At 45.7% G+C, this 13,547-nt stretch overlaps 1 protein-coding gene across 1 annotated transcript; it reads left to right on the top strand.

Annotated features, from left to right (window-relative positions):
* Positions 1-9,948: 9,948 nt before the first annotated feature.
* On the top strand, positions 9,949-10,501 carry Hspb3 (heat shock protein family B (small) member 3). Its single transcript, XM_051183065.1, has one exon. The coding sequence runs from the start codon at positions 9,950-9,952 to the stop codon at positions 10,406-10,408; it is 459 nt and encodes a 152-aa protein (XP_051039022.1). The 5' UTR covers position 9,949; the 3' UTR covers positions 10,409-10,501.
* Positions 10,502-13,547: the final 3,046 nt, after the last annotated feature.

Below are 13,547 nucleotides of genomic sequence, written 5' to 3'. Positions count from 1 at the left end.
CTGGAACATGGCCCGTTGCTACAGGCAGGCCACAGGATTATACAGTGAGAATTCAGGGGACAAAACCATAAGGCTGAACCACAGGATCACACGTTCTGATGGAGGGCACCCGCACTCCAGGGCAATGAGGACATTTGCTTTTTGAATAGGTGCTGTCACCCTGTAAACCCCTGTGAAGGCAGAGCACTCACTCTCCTTTCCACAGTAGGACTCCCAAACACCCTAGCAGTACATGAATCAATGGGTGACCTTCCCCCACTGTGGGGCCCAGGGGTGGAAGTATTAACACAGTCAGGAAACCTTGTTCTCACCGTCGAGTCTATATAAACTTAGAGGCTAGTCACGCACAGTTACCTTTTACATCAGGACACCTGACCAGGAGAGGAGCCTTGCAAATAGGCCACAGGTGCTCTAGGAGCAGGCACTAAGAAGGATGTAGCATGTCTGCTCTCATGATAAGGAGTACTGGGTCCCTGATTTCTCTAACAGCCAGCTGACTTAGGAGAGTACCACCTGTTGGCCCCTACTCTGCCCTAACAAGCTATTAATATTCTGTTACTTACCTTCACCTGGATTTTATTGATACAAGATCTTAGTCTAGGAAATTAACTATTTGTGCCTTTACCTCTGGAGACATAGGAAAATGCTATGGATCTCTTAGCCAGACCCTCCGAAGGGAATTCCTTCTCACTTGGGTGTGTGTGTGTGTGTGTGTGTGTGTGTGTGTGTGTGTGTGGTGGCGGGGGGAGGATTTTACACTAACAGCCATAGTTTTTGCCTATGATCTAGCCACTGTAGATGTAATCTCTGGGGCTGAGAGGTCCCCTTTAATCAGCTAACATTTGGGGGAAATGCTAATGCGGATCAAACGCTACCCATTTTCCTCAATCAGCATACGCCGGTTGCCATGGTTACTGCAAGGCTGTATTCCAGGCTGTGGAATTGGAAATTCTTAGAAAGTGCACAGAGCTGCTGCGGGTTTCTTTCCCCCTTCCTACATTTATCTGAGCCCAGATGTTTAGCTTAACTAACCACGCAAGTGTAGCTAACACACAAACTCCCTTCCCCCCCTCTTAGAAATCACAGCCCTTCCTCTACTGACCCTCTTCAGATTTCCCTGGTGTTTCACAGCCACACCCCCTCTCAGGCCCTGAAAAATGCACGCCTGGTGTTCTTGCTATTGCCAGACAATTGCTAATTGTGTCTGTATGTGTATATATACTAGAATTTGTATGTGTATATAAACTGGAAACCTTGTGGAGTGAGAGAAATTTTTCAGGGAGAATGAAGGAACTGATGTAGAAAAGTGCATAGTGGAGAATTCTTTTTGCCTTCATGTGCTAGTTCCTTAGCTTATTGTAGCGTCTCCTTTGGACCCTGGGTGCTTAAGGTTGGCCCTGAAAAGCCTTCGATAGCCCTTCATTGAATGACATCCTCACCAGTTTTCTGTCCTGATGGGAGATGTCATTCTGTAAATATGTTTCTCATACTGGTTAATGAATAAAGCACTGTTGGCCAATAGGAAAGCAAGATAGGCGGGACTAGGAGACAAGGTGGAAAGAGGAAGTAGGAAGGAGGGGTCAAGATGGAGAGTCAGGAGAAGACAGAACCGCCAGCCACCTCTCGCTGGTAAGACCACGTGAAAATACATAGGAATGGATTAATAATTAAGACAGAGCTAGCCAATAAGAAAATAGTACCTGGCTAACAACATTATATCAAATACAGAGTCTTGGTGTGTTAATTGGGGCTGGCGCAGCGGCGGGACCAGACTGCGGCGGGAGGAAAAACCTTACTCCTTACACTGGCCTTCACTGCCTAAGCTTGGCTGTCCTGAAACTGGATCTGTAGACCAGGCTGCCCTCAGACCCAGAGATCTGACAGCCTCTGCCTTCCCAGTGCTGGAGCCAAAGGTGTGCGCCACCACACCCAGCTCTGGGCTTTTCTTTAGTTTCTTCCCACAAGCAGGAAAGTTATCTGGGTGGGAGGTTGCCCTGCGGTCACCTCTCCCTGTCTTCTGCTTCCTAATCTGTTTACCTCCTTGAACACAGGATTTAGCTTCATTCTACTTCCTGGTGCTCCCTTTCTCCGCCAATTCACTGTTTGTAATTTACACTGCTCAGCTAGCTCCTTTTCATTATAAACCTTCATTAGAGTTATCATAATATCCACACGGCATAGTTCTCTACACTGGGCTGTTTTGAGATTTCTTTTGCAAACTGAATTAATCCAAAACTCTTCACTTTAGCCTCAGGCAGACTCTTTGGACAAGGACGAAAGGCAGCCACTTTCTTCACCAGAATATCACAAGAACAATGTGTAGGGAACACAGTAAATGTCTTCTCCTCTGAAACCCTTGAGTGAGCCCCACAGTCCAGAGTGCTGTCAGCACCGCTGTCTCCCATGATCCTGCTAGTATGGCCCATTAAACAGTGCTTAAAACCCTTCCCCTGCTTCCCAGACCCAAAGAACCAAATTCCTAAAAACAAACACACGGTCAGGCCAACCACAGCAAAAACCCAGTCCCTTGTACCAACTTCTGTCTCAGCTCGAGTTTAAAGACTCCATGACCACAGCAACTCTAATAAGGAAAGCATTTAACTGGGCATGACCGTTGAGGGGGGAGGTCTCGATTACAGTTTCAGAGCTTCAGTCCATTATCATACCAGAGCATGGTGGTGGGTATGCAGACTCGGTGCTGGAGGAATGGCTGAGCACCCTATATCTTACAGGCAACGGGAAGTCGACTGACACACGGAGTTATTCCAAGCATAGGAAACCTCAAAGCCCGCCCCCACAGAGACACACTTCCCAAGAGTGCATTTTCTTTAAAACCACCATCGCATGGTTAACTCATTGATGCGCAGGGAGACTGGCCACACAGGCTGGCTGCTTCAGTGAAGCCCCTCCTTGCTTGGCTTCCTGGTGGAATTGATGGAGACCAGAAGTGCAGTTGGACACGATAGTCCAAGTCAGGGTGTGAGGGTCTTGCCACTGAGGGTCCCAGCTCCTGCTTTGTTGGCCTTTCTCCTTAGTGCTGGAAAGACTGCATTCTCCAGGCCTCAGAGCTAATGGCTCTCTGCTCTTATTATTCCTGAAGGAACTGCATTATTCCACATTCCCAATTCATTCCTGCTACTCTATGTAGCTTATTTCTGGAACTTTCCTTAAATTTCTCAGTTTGAAGACGCCACGTTTCCTGCTGGGAACCCAGCTGACACACTCTGGGCGGTCTCCCAGAATGCATTAGTGCCAGGATGGACCTATGTCTTATTTCAGCTGCAGAGGCCTGAAACAGCAACATGGAGCAAATGCATTTCTGGATAATACCGAGCTGGTTTTTTTGCAAGCTCAGAGGGCAGGGTGGTGAGGCTAGCTCCTCGTGATCACATGGCTGCCTCAGATGGCAAAGAATGATGCCACTTCATTATCACCAGAGCAGGAAAACAAATGCAAACTCAAGATCTGAAGTGTGGTTTCTACTGACTGAGTGCCTCAACACCATCATCAAGTCTCACCATCGCATCTCAGGGACTGCCTGTCTTTGCTTTCTCTAGGCTAACTGAAATCTACTCAGAAGATATAAGGCTGTAGCCAAGTGATCTGTGTTATTTTCCAAGATGTACTGGCAAGCCAGTAACAGCTTGAGAACTGAGTCTTAGCAATTTTTCTGCTTATAGGGAGTTCCCAGTTCTGAGGCAGTTCTTTTCCATGAGTCTGTGTCATCTTCCCTGAGTCCTCTAATGAACAGAGGTCTACATGGTCTTGGCCTTCTCATGGCATGCTGTGTGGTACTAGATATAGGTCTAAACTGAAAGGCAAAAAGGACCTAATTCCTTGGAATTCCAGCTCTAAATCGCCTAGGCAAGTTGGTCAAAAAGAGGAGCAATTTATTTGGGAGCACAGTTTCAGAGGGCTTGGGTTCCTGTTGTGAGCTCATTACGATGCAGAACTTTCCCATAGTAGGGATGTGTGGAGGAGGCAGCTCATCTCTGGTGGACAAGAAACAGAAGGACAGCAAAGGACCAAGGAGAAGATTACCCATGGATCTACCCCAATGGCCTGCGTCTTCCAGCTGTGTCCCACCTTCTAGAATTCTCAGAAGCTCCCGAAATAGCACCAGAGAACAGGAAAGTCTTCCGGCGTGGAAAAGAGAAATGGTGGGAAGTCTCCCCCCGCCCCCAGCATCCTGAGTACTTTGGAGGCAAGTCCTTGCAGCCTCGTGCAAGAGGTCAGTGCTGGAGAGGGAGGGCCATGAGCTGTGTAAAGGAGTATCTGGTCAATAGGTCACAAAGGAGAAACCTCTGGGCAGGCTGCAGGAATCAACGACAGAAAGATGTCTTTCCTCTTCCTCTCTTCTTCTTTTTATTTTTTTAAACCCCAGAGAAGCCTTATAAACCTAGTCCAGCCCTTTGCAGGATTATATTTGCCAACGGAGATCCCAGGCTGCTGGTTTTTCTGCCCTTCTGGTCACTGGCTCCTCTCTCTCCCCCCTCCGTCTCCATACTTCCTTTAACCTGCCGGTCCTTATCTGACCTCTGAGCCGAACACTGTTGTGGAAGACAGAACTACTCATAAATTCCCGGGAACAGCTTGTGAGCAAGCTGTAATGAGTATTTCTTTGGAATTACCCTCAGGGTTGAAAAAGCAGGCTTGAGCTCCTCAAGACCAGTGGCCTGGACACTCGAGCATCGTGTTACCAACACCAAGGGCTTCTGAGCAGATGTGGAAGGAATGTGCAGAACCATTTGATCCTACTGATAAAGACGGCTCTGCTGCTACAATGGCAACCTGTTAGTGCCCTCCTCCCCCCGGGCCGGGCCTGGTCCAACCCAGCTCTAGAAACTATGGTTTATAAAGTTATCCAGTAATATCTAGCAGTTTCCGAGGTCTCAAGAGTGTTTAAAGAAATATGATAGCACAGCCACTGACTCACAATTGGTCTGCACGCAATAGTCTGTCCTCCACAGGACCACATCCTCAGTGATGTTATATTCCAAAGTGTCTAGCTCTGCGTGCACACTTACTGTGCATAGAGTTCCAGGATTGCATTTTATTTCATTTTTAACCCCATTGAAATTCCAAAATCTGTACTTTCCTATTTTGCCAGCAAGAAAGAAGGCAAGCCTCAAAGGGATTGTTACTTGACATTGACTCAAGTAGATAAAGGACAGAATAAAGGTGATCCCAGAAGTCTCTACATTCCTCAAGTGTTTTCCTTAATTGCACGGTTTTGACGCCTTTCTGGGTACATTTATGTGGAACGCACATATATTAAGCTTAATATATATATATATATATATATATATATATATATATATACATATATATATACACACACATATATATATATATTCTTATTTTACATATCATTCCCAGTTCCCTCTCCCTCTCTCCCTCCCTCCTATGCCCTGGACCACCCTCCCATCCCATTCCCCCCCACATTCCACAGGAAGGGTGATGCTTTCCAGGAGGAATCAACAAAATCTGTCAAGTCATTTGGAGTAGGGACTAGGCCCTCCCTCCTGCCTCTAGGTTAAAGAAGTAACCCTCCATGGCGAATGTGCTCCCAAAGTCCTTTTGTGCACCAGGGATACATCCTGGTTCCACTGTTAGAGGTCCCTTAGACTGTCCAGGCCTTCTAACTGTTCAGGGAGTCTGAGTCAGTACAATGCTGGTTTCCCAGCTATCAGTCTGGGGGTCCATTAGCTTCCCCTTGTTCAGATCAGCTGTCTCTGTGGGTTTCTGTAGTCTGGTCTTGTCCTCCCTGTCTGCATCTGGATTCCAGTTAGGCTTAGTGTTTAGCTGTGGGTGTCTGCTTCTGTTTCCATCAGGTACTAGATGAGGGCTCTATGATGGTGGATAAATTAGTCATTGATCTCATTATCAGGGAAGGGCATTTACGGTAGCCTTCCCACTGTTGCTCACATTGTTAGTTGGGGTCAGTGTTGTAGGTCTCTGGACATTTCTCTAGAGTCAGTTTTCTCTTCAAATCTAAAATATGGGGTACAGAACTGAAGAGAGAATTCTCAACAGAAGAAATCAAAAAGGCTGAAAGACACTTAAGAAAGTGCTCAACATCCTTAGCTATCAGGGAAATGCAAATCAAAACAGCTCTGAGATACCATCTTACTCCTGCTAGAATCGCTAAAATTAGAAACACCAATGACAATTTATGCTGGAGAGGATGTGGAGACAGGGGAACACTCCTCCACTGCTGGTGGGAGTGCAAACTTGTACAGCCATTTTGGAGATCAGTATGGCAGTTCCTCAGGAAAATGGGAATCAGTCTATTAAAGGACCCAGCAATTCCACTCTTAGGCATATACCCAAATGATCCACATCCATGCAACAAAGACATCTGTTCAACTATGTTCATAGCAGCATTATTTGTAATAGCAAGAACCTGGAAGCAACCTAGATGCCCCTCAACTAAAGAATGGATAAAGAAGATGTGGCAATTTACACAACGGAATACTACTCTGCGGAGAAAAAAAAACACCTTGAAATTCACAGGCAAATGGATGGAACTTGAAGAAACCATCCTGAATGAGGTAACCTAGTCGCAAAAAGAGGAGCATGGTATGTACTGACTCATATATGGATTTTAGACCTAGAGCAAAGGATCATCAGCCTATAATTCACACCACCAGAGAAACTAGGATACAAGGAGGATTCTAAGAGATTCATATAAAGTCCCTCACAGAAGGGGAAAGGGACAAGATCTCTTGAGCATATTGGGTGTGTGTGGGGGGGAGGGGGTAGTGAGTGGAGAGGGAGCTAGGAGAAAGAGAAGGTGAGGAGAGGAAAGCACGTGGGACTAGGAAGATTGAGTCAGGGGTCAGGGGAGGAATAGATGAGAGAGAGAGAGAGAGAGAGAGAGAGAGAGAGAGAGAGAGAGAGAGAGAGAGAGAGAGAACATACAAGCTTAGTTTTCTATCAGAAAGCAAGAGTTTGAAATCCATCCTTGAACTTTTCCCATTCCATTTTCTCCTCCTGCCATATAATATAGGCCATAAGAAGTCAGCACATGCACACACTCACTTGGAAAATGTAGTCAGAAGGCAAAAGAAAGAATTCCTTGTTTGGAATTCCAGTTATTTCTCAAGAATCAGCCTTCCACTCGTGACATTCCAGTCTCAGCCACCAGATGGCAGTCACAGCACGATAAAAGGGCCCCTTCTTCCTCAGCCTCAGACCACCAGATCACGACAAATCTGGGTTTGGTTTCTTAGTTCAGTTCACATCCTGAAAAGATCTGTTTCTTTCCAGTCTGAAATTAACATGTCATACCACATTTAAAAATACATAGACGTTCAAAGGGGCGTATGACATGTTAGAAGCTATTTCTTCATAGAGCGATGTTAAAATGGACTCCAGACATACGCTTTATGACATATGCTTCAGGCTGGTCTCATTTGAGGAGTGTAGACATACTGAACTGAATATTCAGTGACATTGTCAAAAGCACTCTTCTGTGTCCAGAAATTCGGAATTTACTCAGTTACATACCATCTGGGTTTCACTGAAAATTAGTTTTATGCCCCGCCCTCACAGAATCCTAAATAAGAGCTCTCTACTCAGATGGATAGAGTACATGAAACCCCCCTCCTAACTCCCATAAGGGTTAGTGGACACTGGGTCTCATCGTGGAATAGATCCTTACTGGAGGGAAACTTGAGGATGCAGGCAGGAACTATTGAGTTTAAAAGAAATATCTGAAATAGAGTATTGGCCACGCAGGGTTCAGACAGACATGCCATCTATGAAGGCCCAACCAGACCTCTTGCTATTCAGTTCTTTCAAATGGACCAATAGTCTGTTTTCTTAAAAGTGTCTCATTAAAGAGCAAACCAAGCAGACGCTAGATCCTGGTTGGTTCTGCCTCTCTCTCCTGTCTGAGGCTGTACCCTGAAGGCGGCGAACAGGCCCTGACAAATTGTGCTTTAATTTATATCTGCTTTGCCACTGACTCTTGCTCCTGAGCTGGGTCCGTCTCCCCCCCCCCCCCCTGTCACCTTACTGAGCCATACTTCTCTCTGCTTCCGTCTTTACCAGCTCAAAGTCATACACACAGCTACAGACAGAATGTCAAATCAAGCATTAAATTATACACGGGAAATTTTTTTACCAAGATACAATAAAATTTTTGTCACTACCTTGATTGATGCTGTAGACATTTGAGTGGATTTTTTGTTTGTTTGTTTGTTTGTTTGTTTTAACTATTACTTGTGATCAATCTGGGGTTGGGAAATCAATTTGGGTCATCATCAGATGGTTTCTGGCATGTGAGGCTGAATGACCTATACCAGATGCATGCATGTCCTTAGTGGGTCATGGTGGCAAGCACAGATTTAACTCCCTTATTCTAGGCTAGAGTCTAAATTTCATTTGGAAAAAAAAAATAATACTTCAACTAGCCTTTTGATTATCAAAATGTGATTTTTTTTTTCTTTAGAACAAGAATTCTGGTCAACTCCTTAAACAACTAACCAAGCATTAGGCTTCCCGCTCTGACTCTGCTGGCCTCTCTACCCTAAATTCACTCCTCATTTTAAAGTCTACATAATGTTGTGCAGACACCCTTGTCTTCTGTAAACATGATGCTCTTCTTGGCTAAGTACCCCAAATATGCCATTGCATGGCTCTTTCTAGAGGACTTTCTCAGATTCCTAGCCTAACTATTATTGGCACCCCTCCCCCACACTAGAAGCTTTGTAAGCAGTTAGCAAAGGAGACTGACTATACAGTGTTTCTTATCTTTTAATTACTGGACCATTGTCCCATTTCTAGGGATATCTCTGCTTATTTTCTACCCTAGTTCCCTTCTGTCTCCCCCATGAAAATATGTCACATATATCTCTGTGTCCTGTGACTCTAGAGACCCACAAACCATTGTACAATTATACAGTATCTGAGACTTTACTCTCTCCATCTATATCCCTGTCCCCCCCCCCATTTCCCATTAAATCTATAGTTTTTGCCTCCTTCCTGAGAGTAATTTGGCTTCTGCTGAGAATTCAGGAAACAGTTCAGGGAAACCCTGTTTGTACTCGTAAGGTAGTTAACAAACAAGTCAACAACTAGTTGCCTTTTGTTCCTGCGGCCAGGTTTATGTGGAATGTTAGAGAGCTTAAGGAAAATGACATAGACAATAAATTTAGACTGCCTTCGTCATAGCCAAGTGTAGAGTCATTGGTAGTCAAATGCAGGGCTGTAGAACCCGTGGAGATCTTCCTTCCTTTTTCAATGGAAGCTGCTTTAGTTGAGAAATGACATGGTTTATCTTTGCCCATTCAATAGCAGGGCATTGACTAGATTAATCCTCTCCCAGTGCTGAGTCAAATGTACAAAAACCGTATGAGTGGCTCAGATGTCCCTTAAGCACAAAAGACTAAAAAGAGAGGAACGTGAAAAGGGCGTAGAGTTCACTGGCTGTTTGAAATTGATGGTGTGTGTGTGTGTGTGTGTGTGTGTGTGTGTTTCTCATAAACCACAACTAGAATCTTCTCCCTCAGCTTGGGATTTGCAGGCGGGGAGAGGCCCTACTAGCGGGTGCGGAGATGAACACACTCTTCATGGCTCTTCGTGGTTCACGGGGAGAGGGAGGGGGAGATCGCACCTGGAGATCTTCAAGCCTCTGGTGTCCACTTTGTCTCTTGGGGTGAGCAAGGCGGACAGGACTGCCAAGGCTAACGGCATGTAAGAGTGATCCTTGCCTGGCCGGCTTATGCAGGCTGTGAGCTAAATGCAACTCAGAGAGGCGGCTATAAATAGCCATTCGTTGTCAGTGTGTGCGAAAAGGCAAGGTCTGATTCAGGCCCAATTAAACGGCTGTCTGCACAGAGCTATAAACGAAGCTGCTAGGACTGGGAATCGAGTCTGCAGACATCACCAGGGGCTGGACACTCGCGGAAGGGAAGCTGTTCAACGCTGAAGTTGCTCTGCTATGGCGAAAATCATCTTGAGGCACCTCATAGAGACCCCAGTGCGTTATCAGGAGGAGTTCGAAGCTCGAGGCTTGGAAGACTGCAGGCTGGATCATGCTCTGTATGCCTTGCCCGGGCCGACCATCGAGGACCTGAGGAAAGCCAGAGGCACCCCGCCAGCTCCTGCAGAGGACTCAGCATCCACCGCGACGCCACCCGGAGAGGGCAAATCCCGGTTCCAGATACTCCTGGACGTGGTCCAGTTCCTGCCGGAGGACATCATCATCCAGACCTTCGAAGGCTGGCTGCTGATCAAGGCGCAGCACGGACCCAGAATGGATGAGCACGGGTTTATATCCCGGAGTTTCACCAGACAGTACAAACTGCCGGACGGCGTCGAAACCAAAGATTTGTCTGCCATTCTCTGTCACGATGGAATCTTGGTGGTGGAGGTAAAGGATCCACTCAGGACCAAGTAAAACTTTTTCGGTTCTTGTCCATAGCGCAGGAGGAAGACGGGAGCCCGCGACTTTGAGATGGTTTGCTGTAACTTTTATGAAGATTAAAGAATATATCCACAGCTCCTGGTATGTGGAAGTTGTCTTTCTTATCGGTAGTCAGAAAGGAAGGGTTCCGAATGTGTTTGTTTGTTCAGTTCGAAATGCTGCTACCTACGCAACGGAATCGCCGGAGAACTAGCAATCTGTACTTTGGTACTAGCATTGTTCTCGGCGAGTCTAACACTTCCAGAGAGGCAGTTTGCATGATCCATGGCAAAGCAGCCATGTTCAGTAAAGAGATTCTATTTTTACTCATTTCACGAAAAGTTGCTGCTGCATTTTGCTGCTGCATTGCTGGAAAGAGTTGGGGGCCCTTTCAGAGAGGAGCTTTTATCTCTGGGTGTTTTAATTAAAGAGGACCCTTGTAACTATAGAGTCAGTTAGAATGTGGTGCCTGGGAACTGGGTCTGAAACCTACTGAGTCCCCACAGCTGTTGCTCCCTGCCCCAAACATCAGTGGGAATTTTCAGGTATCTTAGTTTTTAAAAGTTCCCACCCAGACCTCATCAGCTAAGCTGAACCCTACCAGGAGTTTTGCCTGTAGACAGTGTATATCACTTGGGTGTTTTATTTGTTAACCTACAGTACATATTGACTCATAAGTTAGGTCTAGTAAACTAAAACTTTGGTTGAACCGCTGAGTTCAGTTAAGTCTTAACCCTAGCTGATTTGAAGCGGAGAGAGCAAGCGCCACGCATCTGCTGTCTGCTGCTCTAAAGTTTTAAATAGCCGTGCAGTCAGAGAGGACACCTGAGCTCACACACCCACCGCATGCTTGTCACGACTAGGCTAGTGCCTCTGCTCTCCCACACGGCTGCTTTGACTCAAGACTGAGCTGGTAGCGTTAAGAATTCCAGATTTGGAAAGCAAGCCTTTCACAGCTGCTCATAGGCATTTCAAATATCTGCTATCTCATCCTGACCATTCTAAATACTTCTGTGGAGGAAGCGGCTGCTTTCAGTTCCCTGGGGCACTGAAACTGGGCTGACAAGGAGCCCCAGGACTGTGCCAAGAATAGAAGGAGAACTCAGTGTGGATGACCCCCATGTGGATAACAGCAACATTGTTACTGCACTCTGTGTTGATAACAGCAACATTGTTACTGCACCCCCTTGTTGATAACAGCAACATTGTTACTGCACTCTGTGTTGATAACAGCAACATTGTTACTGCACCCCCTTGTCGATAACAGCAACATTGTTTCTGTACTCCGCCATCTCGGCTCCCCTGGAGTCCAGCTAAAACAGGGAAGACAGGAAGGGAGGTTTAAAAAAACAATCAGAAATCAAACTCTGAGAATGACATTTGCTACTTTTTAATATCCACTATTAATATCCACTACTATTCATGTCCACGGCTGACATTTGGGATGCGAAGTCTAGGATGAGACATTATTGCTAGAGAAATGGAATCTCACAGATTAGCATTGTGGCACAGGACCCTAACAGGTAGGAGTGGATTAAAGGACCGGAAGTGGGTACATCTGACCCCCACCAAACATTACACCACCAATAGTGTTCTGAGAAACAAAGACCCTGGGGCCCTTCGTCTGGCCTTGATTTTCCTCTAAAACACCCTCCTTCTACCCAGGAAGATTTTTTTTTCCCCTACAAAATTGAAAATTCAACACATCATCCCGTTAGCACTTTTTAAATTCTAAGATAATATTCAAAGGCATACATGGCCATTTTAGGTTTTCAAACACTATGCAAAATAAAATGATTTGTTGTCAATCACCACAAGACAGTTACTTTAAACATCTAATTCATGTTCCCTTATCACTTTTGACAAAATTAGAATTATCCTTGCGTGAAATCTGACACCCTGGTTGCATTAATCACTGTCTTCACTGCCCTCGGCTCAAACCCACTCTCTGTGTTCCTAGCTCCCACTCTGATGAAGGCTACCCTATTCTGCTTTCTGATTGCTTTCTCCCCATGAGAGGCACCCACTGGGAACAGAGGGGGTGTAGCTGGCTTCGGGAGGACAAGCTCAGGGCTTGCTTTCCCTGCTTACTTCCTCAGGGCAGCAGGCAGGCTCGACCAGGGCCAGTGTCCCCCAGCAGACAGACTCCCCAGGGCTAGTCCCAGCATTACGGGGCTCTGGGGGTATAGCGCTGGTCTCTTCAGCAGAAGGTGTGGTCTTCTCGCCTTCTTGTCCAGGGGAGTACTCCATCTCCCATTAATTCCTGTCTCTGCTACTCTTTCATAGATGGTGTGCTCATTAAATTGTCTTGAGAAATAGAATTCTGTTTCTGGCCGGAACCTGGTCTGCATGGCATTTTGTGTGATTAGCAGAAGGAAGAGGAAGAGGAGGAGTGGGAGTAGAAGACTGTAGGAAGCTCCTCCAGAACATACTTTTAGAAAAGAGTAGGAATTAGAATAGAATGCCACAGATACCCTCTTGCTGCTTTGACACACTGCTATTCCAATCACGACATTACTTTCCCCCTATCTGTTGGTCTTGGGCGTCTGGGACAGCCATGGCCTGTTTTTCCAGAAACGGGTTCCTATAAATGCACGGCTGCTGCTGTAGAAAATGTTCTCTGGTGGGGACAGGAAGTAGGAAGTCTCATATGTGAAAGACCTGTGTGCTTAAATAGGTAAGAGGGTCGGTATGGACAATCTCAAAAGTAAACAGTCATAGAGAACAAGTGATTTTAAACATTCAGTGGAGCAGGATTCCTATTTGTTCTTATTAATGATCTGGAATGTTCTTATGATTGATATGAAAACTGCTGTTAGTAGAACTTAGCATGCAAGTGAGATACAACTTAGGATTTAAAAAAAAATCTTCAAGTGTAACAAAAATCTATTTTCCACTAATAGCCATTGTTCTCTTCAGCAGCTACTAAGTAATGGGTGGAAAGAAGAGAAAATATTGGTTCTTGGTATTAACTTATGGTTTATACCCTTCCCTTCTTTCCCTCTTTGGATAGGAACTTGTCATTCCTGTCTCAGCCTCTGAGGCTGCACATACAGTACAGTACCAGGCTGGATTCTCACATACTCCGTTTGGACAGAATCCTTGTCTTAGCTGACTAGTTGGTTAGGTGTTC

Source organism: Phodopus roborovskii, unplaced genomic scaffold (assembly GCF_943737965.1).
Source record: "Phodopus roborovskii unplaced genomic scaffold, PHOROB, whole genome shotgun sequence".
Taxonomy (NCBI): domain Eukaryota; kingdom Metazoa; phylum Chordata; class Mammalia; order Rodentia; family Cricetidae; genus Phodopus; species Phodopus roborovskii.
This window is presented reverse-complemented; position numbering and strand designations above follow the sequence as displayed.

What these genes read in the sequence shown, in the direction of transcription:
- Hspb3 (XM_051183065.1), top strand. Translation starts at nt 9,950, where the DNA reads ATGGCGAAAATCATCTTGAGGCACCTCATAGAGACCCCAGTGCGTTAT.